This window comes from Ovis aries, chromosome 17, assembly GCF_016772045.2.
Source record: "Ovis aries strain OAR_USU_Benz2616 breed Rambouillet chromosome 17, ARS-UI_Ramb_v3.0, whole genome shotgun sequence".
NCBI lineage: Eukaryota > Metazoa > Chordata > Mammalia > Artiodactyla > Bovidae > Ovis > Ovis aries.
In genome coordinates, this window is record NC_056070.1 from 5076566 (window position 1) to 5089939 (window position 13374).

General features: G+C 38.9%; 1 protein-coding gene across 2 annotated transcripts; it reads left to right on the top strand.

Annotated features, from left to right (window-relative positions):
- Positions 1 to 29: 29 nt before the first annotated feature.
- On the top strand, positions 30 to 12056 carry TIGD4 (tigger transposable element derived 4). Of its 2 annotated transcripts, none has more exons than XM_060400934.1 (3): positions 30 to 79; positions 8646 to 8736; positions 8901 to 12056. In XM_060400934.1, the coding sequence occupies exon 3, from the start codon at positions 9434 to 9436 to the stop codon at positions 10982 to 10984; it is 1551 nt and encodes a 516-aa protein (XP_060256917.1). In that variant the 5' UTR covers positions 30 to 79; positions 8646 to 8736; positions 8901 to 9433; the 3' UTR covers positions 10985 to 12056. The 2 variants fall into 2 exon arrangements, with proteins under 2 accessions (XP_060256917.1, XP_011952729.1); XM_012097339.5 differs by lacking the exon at positions 30 to 79 and adding an exon at positions 100 to 313.
- Positions 12057 to 13374: the final 1318 nt, after the last annotated feature.

The following is a 13374-nucleotide window of genomic DNA, read 5'->3' on the forward strand; positions in this document are numbered from 1 at the left end:
TCTCCAGGGGGGCGGGCCCCGTCCCGCCTACTGCGGCCCTAGCAACCACATCCGGGACTCAGCCGGCGCCGTTGCCCGGGTAATTTTCTGGCTGCGGCCAGGTCCTAGAGGGGTGTGAGCCCGGGTACAGATGCACCTGCCCGAGCTCGCCCCAGGGCGGTCCAGGAGCCCTTAGCATAACTTTCTCACTCACACACCTCAGTCTCACGCGTTAGGCTTTCCCCCAGCAGACGGTGAGCCGGTGGCGGGAGGGCGCCTCGCAATCCCAGGAGAGCCAAATCTTCTTTCTCAACTGCCGGAGAGCACGCAGAAGGTTATTCCAACTCCGCGGGCATTGAGAGGGTGGAGGGAATGCGGGGTTTAGGGAGCAGACGGGATGCGGGTGCCTCACTCTCCTTCCCCAGTGCCCCCCCCCCCGCACCGCTGTCCACTCACGCCCACCCTCTTCTGGACGACCAGACTAGACTCCCTTGTTCAGCATCCCTGAGTTATGATTTGCTGTCTTTGTGATCACTTTCTGCTCTGCTTGCTCGCAGAGAGTGGATCCGTGATCCTTTTCTCTCGTGATCCTCTTTACTCAGATGACCGGTTTCTGCTTTCTTTGCTTGCCCCATTGCTTAATAGATCACTGCCTTGTCTACAGAGACCTCCGAACAGTCCTCTCGGATCCCGTGGTAGTCTCCTAAGTGAAGGCCCCAACCTGCACTCTGGCTATTCTGCCTGTCCCCTCACAGTACGGCTCAGCAGTGGTGCTAGACACTTGAAGCTTATTTGCATACAGTACGTACTGGTATTACAGCCCGCGCTAGTATCCCTTCCAGGTTCTAGACTGCTTTTGACAGCCCTGTCGCCTGCAGAAATGCCAAAGGTAACAGCACACTCCGTGGAATCTACCCCTCGAAACCAGATTTCTCACCTGCCTTGTCAAATTAGCTGACAAGACATTTTTATTGGCCAAGTGCCCGAAGGCAGAATTCTGCCTCTCTAAATTTGTAGGGAGTTTCAGCATAGTAAACCATACATCCCTGTACAAATGCCTATCCCATATCTGTGAAGAGTAAATGCACTACAAATATTTCAAAAGTAAATACCAATATTTATTGTCTGACATTTCCAGGACACCTTCTCTGACAAAAACCGTAATGAAATCCCAAAACATAAATCTGTGGTTGCATGTTGAATCACTTCAGTTGCATTCAACCCTTTACTGTCCCATGGGCTGTAGCCCGCCAGGTTCCTCCTCCCTGGGGATTCTCCATTCAAGAATACTGGAGTGGGTTGTTGTGCCCTCCTCCAGGGGAAATGGATGAATATATATATATCCGTTCATTTAGCTCTAGTTCTACAGTTTACTGTGGATTTTCTGGTTCGAAGCATTCCTGTTAGTCTTCTCAATTATAAGAGAAGGATCCCTGTCTAGAATAATTACTGCTTTTATTATATAGGAACAGAATGGGACTTAGTAGCAAGTACAAGGATTAGAGTTTCCTAAGGATGACTGGGAAGAGGTGGGCAACAGTGCTCAGTGGTGCTAGAAAGATGTGCACTTACCTGTCTGGGCTGGCTGGGGCTATAAAGACTCCTGCCAGCTGTCTCTTGAGTCTGGGGACATTTAACTAAAGTTATCTATTAGACCGTTAAGCTCAGAAGTATTTCTGATATTAAAAAGGTAGACACTTGGTTTAGTTATTTGTCCTTCGATGGATCGTTTTCTTGGCAGCTGCTGGTTTTGATAGAAATTCAGATGTGGTTGGAACTAATGCTAACTTCTACTTGGTGAGGGTGCTGTGAATCATTTTAGGTACTCTCTGGTCCAGTGTGATTCTGGTAGTGTGCACAGTGAGTCCTTGTATTAATACATAGTGTCATGCTGTGCAAGGCTATACACAGGATTAATCCTCCTGTGATTTTTGCTGCCCCCAGGGAAATTAGAAAGCAGGAAGTCCTGAAGGATACACTGGAAATTGCTTCAGCTGGTGATGGAGAACAGTGAAAGTCTATGCACTTTCTTTGGGGAAAAAGGAAGTAGTAGCTATTATCCTTGGGTTTGGGGAAATTTTTCCATGCTGACTCAAAAGACTATTTTAAACCGAATCCTGCTTAGATGGAGATTCTCTCTCACTCTTTGCTTCCCTCCCTCCCCCTTTCCCTTGACCCCTCCCACCCCCTCCCTCGCTTTCTCTCTCCCTGTTTCCCTACAGCTTGGGGAATTCTTCCTGCCCATTCTCCTTGGGAAGAATAGAAGATTACTATTTTTCTTTTAATTGGCATTGTGTTTGGAGAAGTATAACAAGAAGGGAATAGCTGCCTGCCATATATGCTTATGACAAGGGGCTTATCTAATCACTTACCGTTGCACTGCTATTGGCTATTATTCAGCGTTAGAAAAATCAGGTAACATTTATTTGCTTGGCTTATAGGGGAACTATAGCAGCCTATTTTTTATTTATTGACCAGGAAGAAAAGCAGGCAGAGGGTTAAAGGATATTGTTATTTTCCCTTTACAAGTGAATTCAATGGGCATAATCTTTTCTCTTTGCTTTGAGGATTATGATGTTGAGTACTATATGCTGCTCATCAATGTTGTTTCCTCAAAAGAGAGAAGAAGGTGTGACCCTCGGGTCTTTTCTAGAGGAATTCTGGTAGTGTCGCAGTAATTTCATCACTCTTTATCGACAGCTTCCTTTTCATGAAGACGTATTTAGTTACTGATTGCGCAGTGTAATTCCCTGAAAGTAAACCCTTTATTAAAGGGTACTGATTAATGCAATATTTAAATAACCCCATGAAAAGTAGAATGGGTAGAACGTAAAGTAGAGATTGTTCTAACTACAAAGGAAAAAACATAATTCCATTGTCTACAGTTAACATCAACATTTTGGTCAATATCTTATGCAAATTTTTTTCTTCATTTATTTAACAAATTGTTATCGGGAACCTACAGTTAGCTGGGCGCTAAGCACTGTAGGAATACCCACGAGGCTCTGCCTTCAAGGAACTTTCAATATAGGTTGTATTTGTTGGCATGCAATTTTGTATTTTGCTTTTCCCACAATGTTGATATATTATGAAATTTCCCTCATATCATTAAACATTCTCCTTCAGTGGCTCAATACTATTTTAACATATAGATATTCCTTAAGTTATTTATCTAACCTTTTTTGTTACAGATTTGGATTACTTTAAGTTTTCTCTATAATTATAAAACAACCATGTAGGAAATAGTCTTGTGTGGTATAATTCTAAGATGAATTCCAATGACTTTCACCTTGTATAATTCCTTCCTCTGCGAACATGATAGGATATCGTTCTATGATTATGTTATATTATATGCAAACGGAATTTTGCAGATGTAACTGAAGTAACTACTCATTGAATTACTCAAAATGAAGTTAATCTGGCTAGTCCTAAACTGACTACATGAATCTTATATTTTATGTATTTTATTGAAGTATCATTGATTTGCAATTTTAGTTTCAAATGTACAAAATAGTGATTCAATATTTCTATAGATTAGACTCCATTTAAAGTTATTACAAAATAATAGCTACATTTTCCTGTGCTATGCAATATATCCTTGTTGCTTATTTATTTTATGTGTAGTAGTTTGTATCTCTTAATCCCATACATGTATCTTGCCCTCCTCCTTTCCCTCTCCTCACTGGTAATCACTAGCATGTTCTCTGTATCTGTGAGTCTGTCTCTGTTTTGTTATATATAATCCTTTGTTTTAGGTTCTACATGAACGTGTTAAGAGAGTGTTTGTCTTTCCCTGACTTATTTCACAAAGCATAATACCCCCTAGGTCCATCCACATTTTTGCAAATGGCAAAATTTCATTCTTTTTTTGTGGCTGAGCAATATTCTATTATGTATTTATATATAATATACATCTTTATCCATTCACCTGTTGATCGACTCTTAGGTTGTTTCCATATCCTGGCTATTGTAAGTGATGCTGTTATTAACAGTGGGGTGTGTGTATCTTTTCAAATTAATGTTTTTGTTTTCTCCACACACACACACATATATATATACACACAGCACTGAATTGCAGGATCATATGGTAGTTCTAGTTTTTTGAAGAACCTCCACACTGTTTTCCATATTGTTGCACCAATTTACATTTCTGCCAACAGTGTACAAAGGTTTCCTTTTATCCTCATTGTTGCCAGCATTTGCTATTGTTTTTGATGATAGCCTTTCTGACAGGTGTGAGGTGATATCCTATTGTGGTTTTGATTTGCATTTTCCTGAGGATTATGATGTTGAGCGTCATTTCATGTGCCTATTTGCCGTCTGTGTATCCTCTTTGGAAAAGTGTCTAATCAGATCTTCTGCCTATTTTTACCTGGGTTGTTTGGTTTTCGATACTGAGTTGTATGGGCTGTTTATGTAGTTTGGATATTATCCCCTTCTTGGCTACATCATTCTTCAAGTAAGCTGTCTTTTCGTTTTGTCGATGGTTTCCTTTGCAGTCCAAAAGCCTTCAAAGTTTAACTGGGTTACGTGAACCTTTTAAACGCATAGCGTTTTCTCTAGCTGATGGCAGCAGAGGAAATTAGAGAGATTTAAAGCTTGAGAGAGATTTGACATGAGAAAGGTTCTCTGTTGCTGAAATAAAGAGGACCTCAGGCCAGTACCTGAGAGAGGCCTCCAAGAGCTAAGGGTAATCTCTGCTCACAGTCAACAAAAAACCAGGGACCTCAGTCCTCAACCACAGAAGTCTAAATTCTTTACCAGCTGAGCCATAGGGAAGCCCAAGAATACTGGAGTGGGTAGCCTATCCCTTCTCCAGGGGATCTTCCTGACCCAGGAATCAAACCAGGGTCTCCTGCATTGCAGGTGGATTCTTTATCAACTGAGCTATCAGGGAACCCCACAGATAACCTGAATGAACTTGGAAGCAAATTCTCCCCCAGCTTCTAGATAGAGCCCAGCCTGATTGGCATCTTGATTTCAGCGCTCTAAGACACTAAGCAGAGGACTCAGTTAAGCCCACCTGGGCTTCTGGCTAGTTCTGGGAGATAATAAATGGATATTGTTTTAAGCTACTGCTGCTGCTGCTGCTACTGCTGCTGCTGCTGCTGCTGCTGCTGCTGCTGCTGCTGCTGCTAAGTCGCTTCAGTCGTGTCCAACTCTGTGCAACCCCATAAATGGCAGCCCACCTAAATGTCTGTTAATTTGTTACACAGCAATAGAAAATGAATATATTTGTAAGATAGATTATTTTTGCATCTGTAATTTTGAGGGAGATGGAATAAAATGGTATACGATTATTTTAAAGTTTTCATGTTATTGCTAATTTGCCCTCAGCAGCTTTTATGAGCAAGGGTAGCTCCTGTTTTGAAGGAAGATTGACGTTTCTCTTACTACCAGTAGAACAGACAATTGTTTTCTTTATTTGGAGTTCGGTTGGTAAGTCTATTTTAGTGAGTTGCCTAGTCTTAGTCTTTAGTTAGCTTTGCCATTGGTGCAGAGAAAATAGTTCCTAACTGCTAGTAAGTAGTACAGCATTTCTCTGCTGTAATATCTTCAAGGGGTTGTTGTTTTTGTTCAGTCGCTAAGTAGTGTCTGACACTTTGCGACCCCATGGGCTATCAGGCAGTCAGTTCAGTCGCTCAGTCGTGTCCGACTCTTTGTGACAGGACACCAAATTCCTCTTTCCTCCGCTGTCTCTCGGAGTTTGCTCAAATTCATGCCCATCTTCAAGGAGCAGCATGATTGAGAGAATTATTACTTCTAAGAAGTATTAGCTGCTGCCATCATTCCCTGCACAAAAAAAAAAAAAAAAAAAAACAGCCACTGGACTGTGGGAGAATGGAAAATTCCCATTCTCAATGAATTCAGCTTCATTGATTAGACAGTATTGCCTAACTTTGCTAGGGAAAAAGCCTAGCTTGTCTGATTTGGCGTTGGAAATTTGGTTGTTTCAGGAATAAAGATGTATTGCATCTTACCATGGAAAACTGTAACTTTGACAACTGTTTTAGAAGGAAATATATACTGTTAACTGAGAGTCCCTTGGACTGCAAGGAGATCCAACCAGTCCATTCTGAAGGAGATCAGCCCTGGGATTTCTTTGGAAGGAATGATCCTAAAGCTGAAACTCCAATACTTTGGCCACCTGATGCGAAGAGTTCACTCATTGGAAAAGATTCTGAGGCTGGGAGGGATTGTGGGCAGGAGGGGAAGGGGACGACGGAGGATGAGATAGCTGGATGGCATCACTGACTTGATTGACGTGAGTCTTAGTGAACTCTGGGTGATGGACAGGGAGGCCTGGCGTGCTGCGATTCATGGGGTTGCAGAGAGTCGGACACGACTGAGAGACTGAACTGAACTGAACTCTCAGGAAAAACATCCTACTATCGTCCTAAAAAAAGTATCACTATTTTCAATTTGATCAAGATAATCATCTCTGATTGTATGTATTATATTGCTTTATTTGCAATAGGATATGGGAGAAAATTCAAGTCACTTTGTCTATAATCCTTATTATTTGAGATGATAGGGTTTATACATGACAAATGAAATAAAATGGAAGGAAAGAAGAGGAAGAAAGAAAAAAAAAAAAAAAACAACCAAACAGAAAGAAGGAAGAGATTCCCTTTTACTCTTGGAGAGTAGTTTTCCTTGGTTTTGACTTTTCTTAAAAAATTGGTTCTTGCTCCCTGAGTTTCTGAAGGTTGGTATCCTTCCTAAAAAGAGGAAGATATTTTTAATTTGTTATTCTGAAATAATGGTATATTTTTAGGATATAGTAGAAAAATATGCAGGTAGTTTCCATATATAAGAATTTTTTTTAGTTGAATGGTCAAATCTTATTTACTTACAAAGTAAGCTCACCCTAAAATTGGATATGGGGTATGGTTTCTGTTTATGTCCCCAGAATTCATAATGGCTGTTCTCCTGTGGAAACATTATACTGCCTTTTGGGGCATATGTGGAAGGGGATAGGTTTGGAAAGGCATTGGAAACTCTATCTTTAGCTTGGTGCTGGAGGCATAGAATGTGTAACTGTTAGAGGAGCCATGCCATGTGTAAAAAGAATGGTGGACTTGACCTTGGAAAGCCTGGATTCTGGACTGCATTCAACCATGTTATAACCATATGAGCTTTGAAATCCAGTTTTACCTTCCTCCGGAGTTGTTTGGAATACAGGAAGTAAAGCAGTTTGGAAGTTAACACCCTAGGCTCTCATAATTATTATTAAGATCTTTTTTTGCAATAATAGCAACAACAAAAGTTTCCTTTACTGGTTTTATTTCCTATAATAAAATTACTTCTTTGCTTTGGACAACAAAGGCAGAGGAATTTTGATAAAGTTTTGTGCAAAAAAAAAAAAAAAAAAAAAGAATGCATGTGTTATCTTGAAACCCCAAGGACAGAGAGGAAAACTAGAGGAATGGAGTGTCTACTCTCTCACAGGGGAGGAAGTAACCCTCCTGCCCAAACCCTCCCCACCCCCGTTCATCAGATTAGCTTGTTTCCTTGGCCTGTAGGAGGCCCAAAGCCTGTGGATTCTAGTGGGGGAGATGCTACCTGGAAAGGCTGGGACCAGCCCATGTAGGGTGACCATTCTCACTGCACTATTTGGCTTAAGAAGAGTTCTGCGTTCAGTGTATATTTAAGGTGGGATTCTTGCTATCATTTGAAGTAGGATTTCATGAAATCTCAGAATTTTATAGATTGACACAGCGGTCACAGTGAAAGGGAAAGTCGGTCAGTCATGTCCGACTCTTTGCAACCCCATGGATTATACAGTCCGTGGATTTCTCTAGGCCAGAATATTGGGGTGGGTAGCCTATTCCTTCTCTAGTGGATCTTCTCAACCCAGGGATTGAACGCAGGTCTCCAGCACTGCAGGCGGATTCTTTACCGGCTGAGCCACAAAATGATGATGAGGTCATCAAATATTTATTGAATACTTTGTAAGGTGCTAAACACTGTGCTAAGTGCTTAACACGCTCTCACTGAATCTCACTGAATGTGCCATTACTCCACATGCTGTAGGTACCTTTATTTTACAGAAAAGGGGGCCAAGGCTTCAAAGGCTTAAGCGAACTACCCAGGATCACCTTAAGTGCTAACTGGGGGTCACTTGTCAATTCAGGTGTGTCTGGCACCAAGGCCCATCTTCTCCCACTGTGACAAGCCCTTTATTTTACTGATAAAGAAGTAGAGGTCCTGAGAGGTTGAGACCATGATCTCTCTCCTTCTTTTGCTTTTTTTTCTACATTATATCTTCTCAGTAACTTGTTTATTCCCATGCATTTTGTCAAGTATTTTCTGGCCTCTGTGCATCCGGCCAATGAGTCAATGTGATAAAAAGTTACTAGATTTTAAGCAACTAGAATAAGATTTCAGTTTTAAAAATTTGTAATGGAATCACTTGATGGGATTTTTAGTGAAGCATTTTCTACCAGACTCCTACAAGGGAGACACTGTCTCCCATGTGCTATTAAAAGTTGGACCTTGTGACCACTGTCTGACTATGTTTTTCTTTTGGAGAAGCCAGAGGGGCAGCCTGTGACTTCATGGGGAAAACAGCCACCAAAGATCTACCCAGCATCATTTTTAGTTCTTTAATTTTGGTAAGCTCACATTTTTAAAAGAGACTAAATTTGTCTGATTTATTCCAGAAGTATATATTACAAAGCATTCAAAGGCAAGTGAGAACTCAAGGGGTCAGAGCAGAGCTCGAGAGCTTTTCACAGAGACACCATTTGGGAGGTAAGCATTTCTTCTGGAAGCTTCAGTTACTGTATTTTTAGAAACATGTTCCCATTCTTTTCATGATTATTAAAAGCATAACTAATTAGTATAAATATTTTTTTGATATTAAATTGACATATCATCGCTAAAATTCCTCTTTATTTTTTTTTAAACGTTTCAAGTGACGGAGGATATTGTCGAGTCTTGGAAGGATTCTACCATTTTCTTCTCCACCCTAAAGAGACTTGGAAATTAGCGGCTGACGTTTTGCATGAAATGTCTGAATGCTTTTCTCCTTATCTCTGAGGGCTTCTGTGGAGAATTAAGAGGAGGTTGAATGCGCGCATGGATAAAATGGATCATCTTAAAGGATTGAAGTTCCAAAAATACATCAGCAGGACTGGACAGGTTTGACATAATGAGATTTCTATTTTAGCTTGACTTCTGGAACTCCGAATAAACTGAACTGCACAAGGTCCTGGGGAGGAGGTTTCTCTTCTAAAATATTCTAGCTGCAGATAATATTTTTCTCAGTTAGATCCTTTGAAGAAATGTATTTATTCATCCATTTGCACAGAAATAAGACTATTAGACACTGACCAACTTTTAATATATGCAGTGGCTTCAAAAGCAATTTGTATCATACTGGAAAATAAATTTTCCTAAAGAAACAGACCCAGAGAGAGACGACATCTCTACATAAGCTCAGGGTGAGATGGCCGAAGCTCCTGTGGATGCCTCAACTCTGCCTGTAACTGTGAAGAAAAAGAAAAGCCTATCCATTGAGGAAAAGATCGACATCATAAATGCAGTAGAAAGCGGTAAGAAAAAAGCAGAGATTGCAGCTGAATATGGAATAAAGAAAAATTCGTTGTCTTCTATTATGAAGAATAAAGACAAGGTTCTGGAAGCCTTTGAATCACTGAGATTTGATCCAAAGAGAAAAAGACTGAGAACTGCTTTTTACACAGACCTGGAAGAGGCGCTAATGAGGTGGTACCGAATCGCTCAGTGTCTGAATGTGCCAGTTAATGGCCCAATGTTGCGGCTGAAAGCTAATGATTTTGCCCAGAAACTGGGACATAATGATTTTAAGTGCAGCAATGGTTGGCTGGATCGGTTTAAATCCAGGTATGGTCTAGTATTTAGAGCTCAACCTGTAGAAGCCACAGGTGTATCAGCAGACCCTTCAGCTGTCTGGCACCAAAACATACTTCCTTATTATTTAAATGATTATCATCCTAAAAATGTTTTTAATGTAAAAGAGACTGGGCTGCTTTATCGAATGTTGCCTACAAATACCTTTGCATTTAAAGGAGAAACCTGTTCAATTGGCAAGTTATGCAAAGACAGAATAACTCTGGTGGTTGGGACAAACATGGATGGCTCAGAGAAACTTCCTCTGCTTCTCATTGGAAAAAACAGAAATCCTCATTGCTTCAAAGGCATAAAATCATTGCCTGTGTATTATGAAGCTAACAAAATGGCATGGATGACTGCAGATGTGTTTGAACAGTGGATGCAGAAGCTGGATGAGAGATTTCAGGCTCAGCAAAGAAGAGTGGTGATTTTTGTAGAATCTTCTCCTGCACACCCAGAGGTAAAAAACCTGAAGTCCATTGAATTAGCGTTCTTTCCATCATGTTTATCTTCCAAATTTATAGCTATGAAACAAGGTGTTATTAGAAGCCTTAAAATCAAATATCGACATTGTCTTATTAAGAAATTTCTGAGCTCTGTTGAAGGCAGCAAAGAATTTACTTTTTCCCTTCTAGATGCAGTTGATACATTGCATCTCTGTTGGAGGGCTGTCACCCCAGAGACCATTGTTAAGAGCTATGAAGAGGCAGGATTCAAATCTCAAAGGGGAGAAAGTGAGGAGGCAAATGCAGAGGCAGACACTGGCCTTGATTTGGTTGCCGACGCCCAGGCGGCAGGAGTGGAATTTCCCGAAGGCTTATCTGTAGAAGAGTATGCTGCCCTGGATGATGACTTGGAGACTTGTGAGGCTGCCTCCCAAGTCTCTCCAAGCGGTGATGCTGTGTGCCACAAAGAAAGTGAATCAGAGGAAACTGGATTTTATACTTCTGACGAGGAGGATGATGGTGGATCTCTGGAGAGCGAACTCCCCTTACCATCAAAAAATGAGGCAATAGCTGCTTTAGATACTCTGAAAAGTTTTCTTAGAAGTCAAGATATAAATGATGAGCTTCATAATTCTTTAGCAGACCTTGAAATTTTTATTAACTCTTTATCATTTAAGTAATTATTTATTGTACAACATCTGAAGATAATAGAGCTTTTTATAATGTATGTTATTATTAATATTTAAGGTATGTGTAAAGGGAAAATGCCTCTTAAACCTAAAAAATGCCTAACTAATAATTTTTGGTTTAATTGCAGACGTCTTTGGTCTGTCTGCAGAGTAAAGCTCCCTAGGTAGATTAAATGATGAGTAAGTAAATGAGAAACATGAATTTCAATTTAGTAAGATTTGGGGGAGCAGAAAATAAATTTCACAGGCCTTATATTTGAAATATATGGCATATATGTCAAAAACAAAAAGAACTCTCCAACTATTTGATTCACACAGGTTGAACTGGTGAGTGCTATTTTCTATTTTTTCAAGTTCAGATCGTGTTGTAAGATATTTTAATTTTTCTACCTCGTCTAAGAACCAAAACATCTATCTATCGGTTAGATATTTATTTTTATAAACACATACTAACTAGACTCAAGTATCAAGTGCTAATTTTAAATTATTTCCTCATGACTAGCTAATCATCCTAATAAAAATTATGAAAAATTACTGGAAAAAAATTAGACCCAGTTATAAACCCAGATGATTAAAAATATGCATCTAACTTTAAAATTATTTCTATATAAGGTCAAATGAAAGACTATGACCTTATCAGGTTTTCTTAAATCATCTATAACCAGAAGATGGTATGGATTCTTCCTAAATATTTGTATGTATATGTGTGTGTTTAACAGAAAAGTATATTATTAAAATATGTATTAAATTCTTTTTATATTTTAATAAGATTACTCTTTAAAAATGTGAAGAATCATATGCAGTTACTAAAAAGGAAAATATGTAATTCTTAGTTTTCTGATTTTAAGAGCTGAAACAATCATTGGATTTTTTTTTATTTTACTGAATTTTGTTTTCAGGACAAACTGTTCTTTCAGCGTATTTTGATTTTTTTTTTTTTCAAATTCAGTGGGTAGCATTTTGGATTAACTTTCTGTATGAGGAAGTTTTGTATTCAGAATGTTTTAAAATATTGTATGAAATTATTTATATTCTATAAAATAGTCTTTAACCAGTAGAAAAATATAACAATGTGTCTGACTTTTTTGTTGTCAAATTTTAAATACATTTAAGTTATTACATCTAATTTAGTGTCCCCTTTGTAAAGTATTTTGAAAGAGTATAAAACATTATACCAACGATTTTTATTCTGAATTATTAGTCTGCCAACACAAGACACATTTGGAACTGACTATTTATAGAAAGTATTTTTATTTTCCACTGTTGACTTACTTTGCATTGAGATTTAGTAGTTGTTAAGCCTGAAAAATGTATTAATATTAAAGTTTCTTTTAGAGTAAAATATAGATTATTTATATTTAATTAAAAGCATTTTTATTAATGACTTGATTTAAAATTGTAATGTGATGGAATCATGGACCTTGATCTCTCTTAAGAGCCCCACTTGAAACTAAAGTACCCGGTAAATACTGAGCCCTCAATAACTTCTTTCTCTTTCTCCACCTCATACCATTTGGATATCAAATACTTTATTTAATGATTCCAGATGACATAAGAATTATTATCTCCATTTTTACAGATGAGGGAATTAAAACCTGAAACGGTGATGTGGTTAAAATCTCAGGATGCAAACTAAAATGCAATAGTTCCCCATCACCTAGTCCTGTGTTCTGCTAACTATATACCACAGTACTTCTTTTCTGTACTCTATAAAAGAAAATTCTATGGGTTTTTTTCCCCTTGAACTTAGGGTTCTGAGGTCAAAAGTATTTCAGAAACTAACCTGAGTCTTTGCTGATAGCTGTATTCAGACCTCTCTCATAAGGAGATTGTTGCTAATGAAATACCAGGGCTTTCTGATTTGGTACTCTGTACCATTTTAACACAGAAGTTTGGTGGAGTTCTAATGAAAATATTTAAAAACAACTTTAATCTTCCCAAAGTGTTGAAAGAACCTAGTCATTTCCTCTATATGACATCATCCATTTTTTACTTCTGGGCATAATAAATCTCAAGGTGATAAAATAAAACAAGGCTCCTATGAAGACTAAGAAAGAGGTGCCCGAGATTTAAATCAAAGATAAACTTTAAATTGTTGACGGTGTACACAATTCCATGTAGTATACAAGATATATAGATTTAGATCATTTTCAGAACAAAACAAAAAAGTCACTTTCCCTAAGACAGTCACTACTGTCTGCCTCACTCCTGATCTATCTTCTCTATACACAGTCGCAAAGAGTTGGACACGACTGAGCCACTAACACACACACACACACACACACACACACACACACACACACACGGTCAGTACAGAGTTGGGACTAAATGTCACTTGTCTTTTCAAAGAAGAACTTGATTTATAATTCATTAGTTTTTTC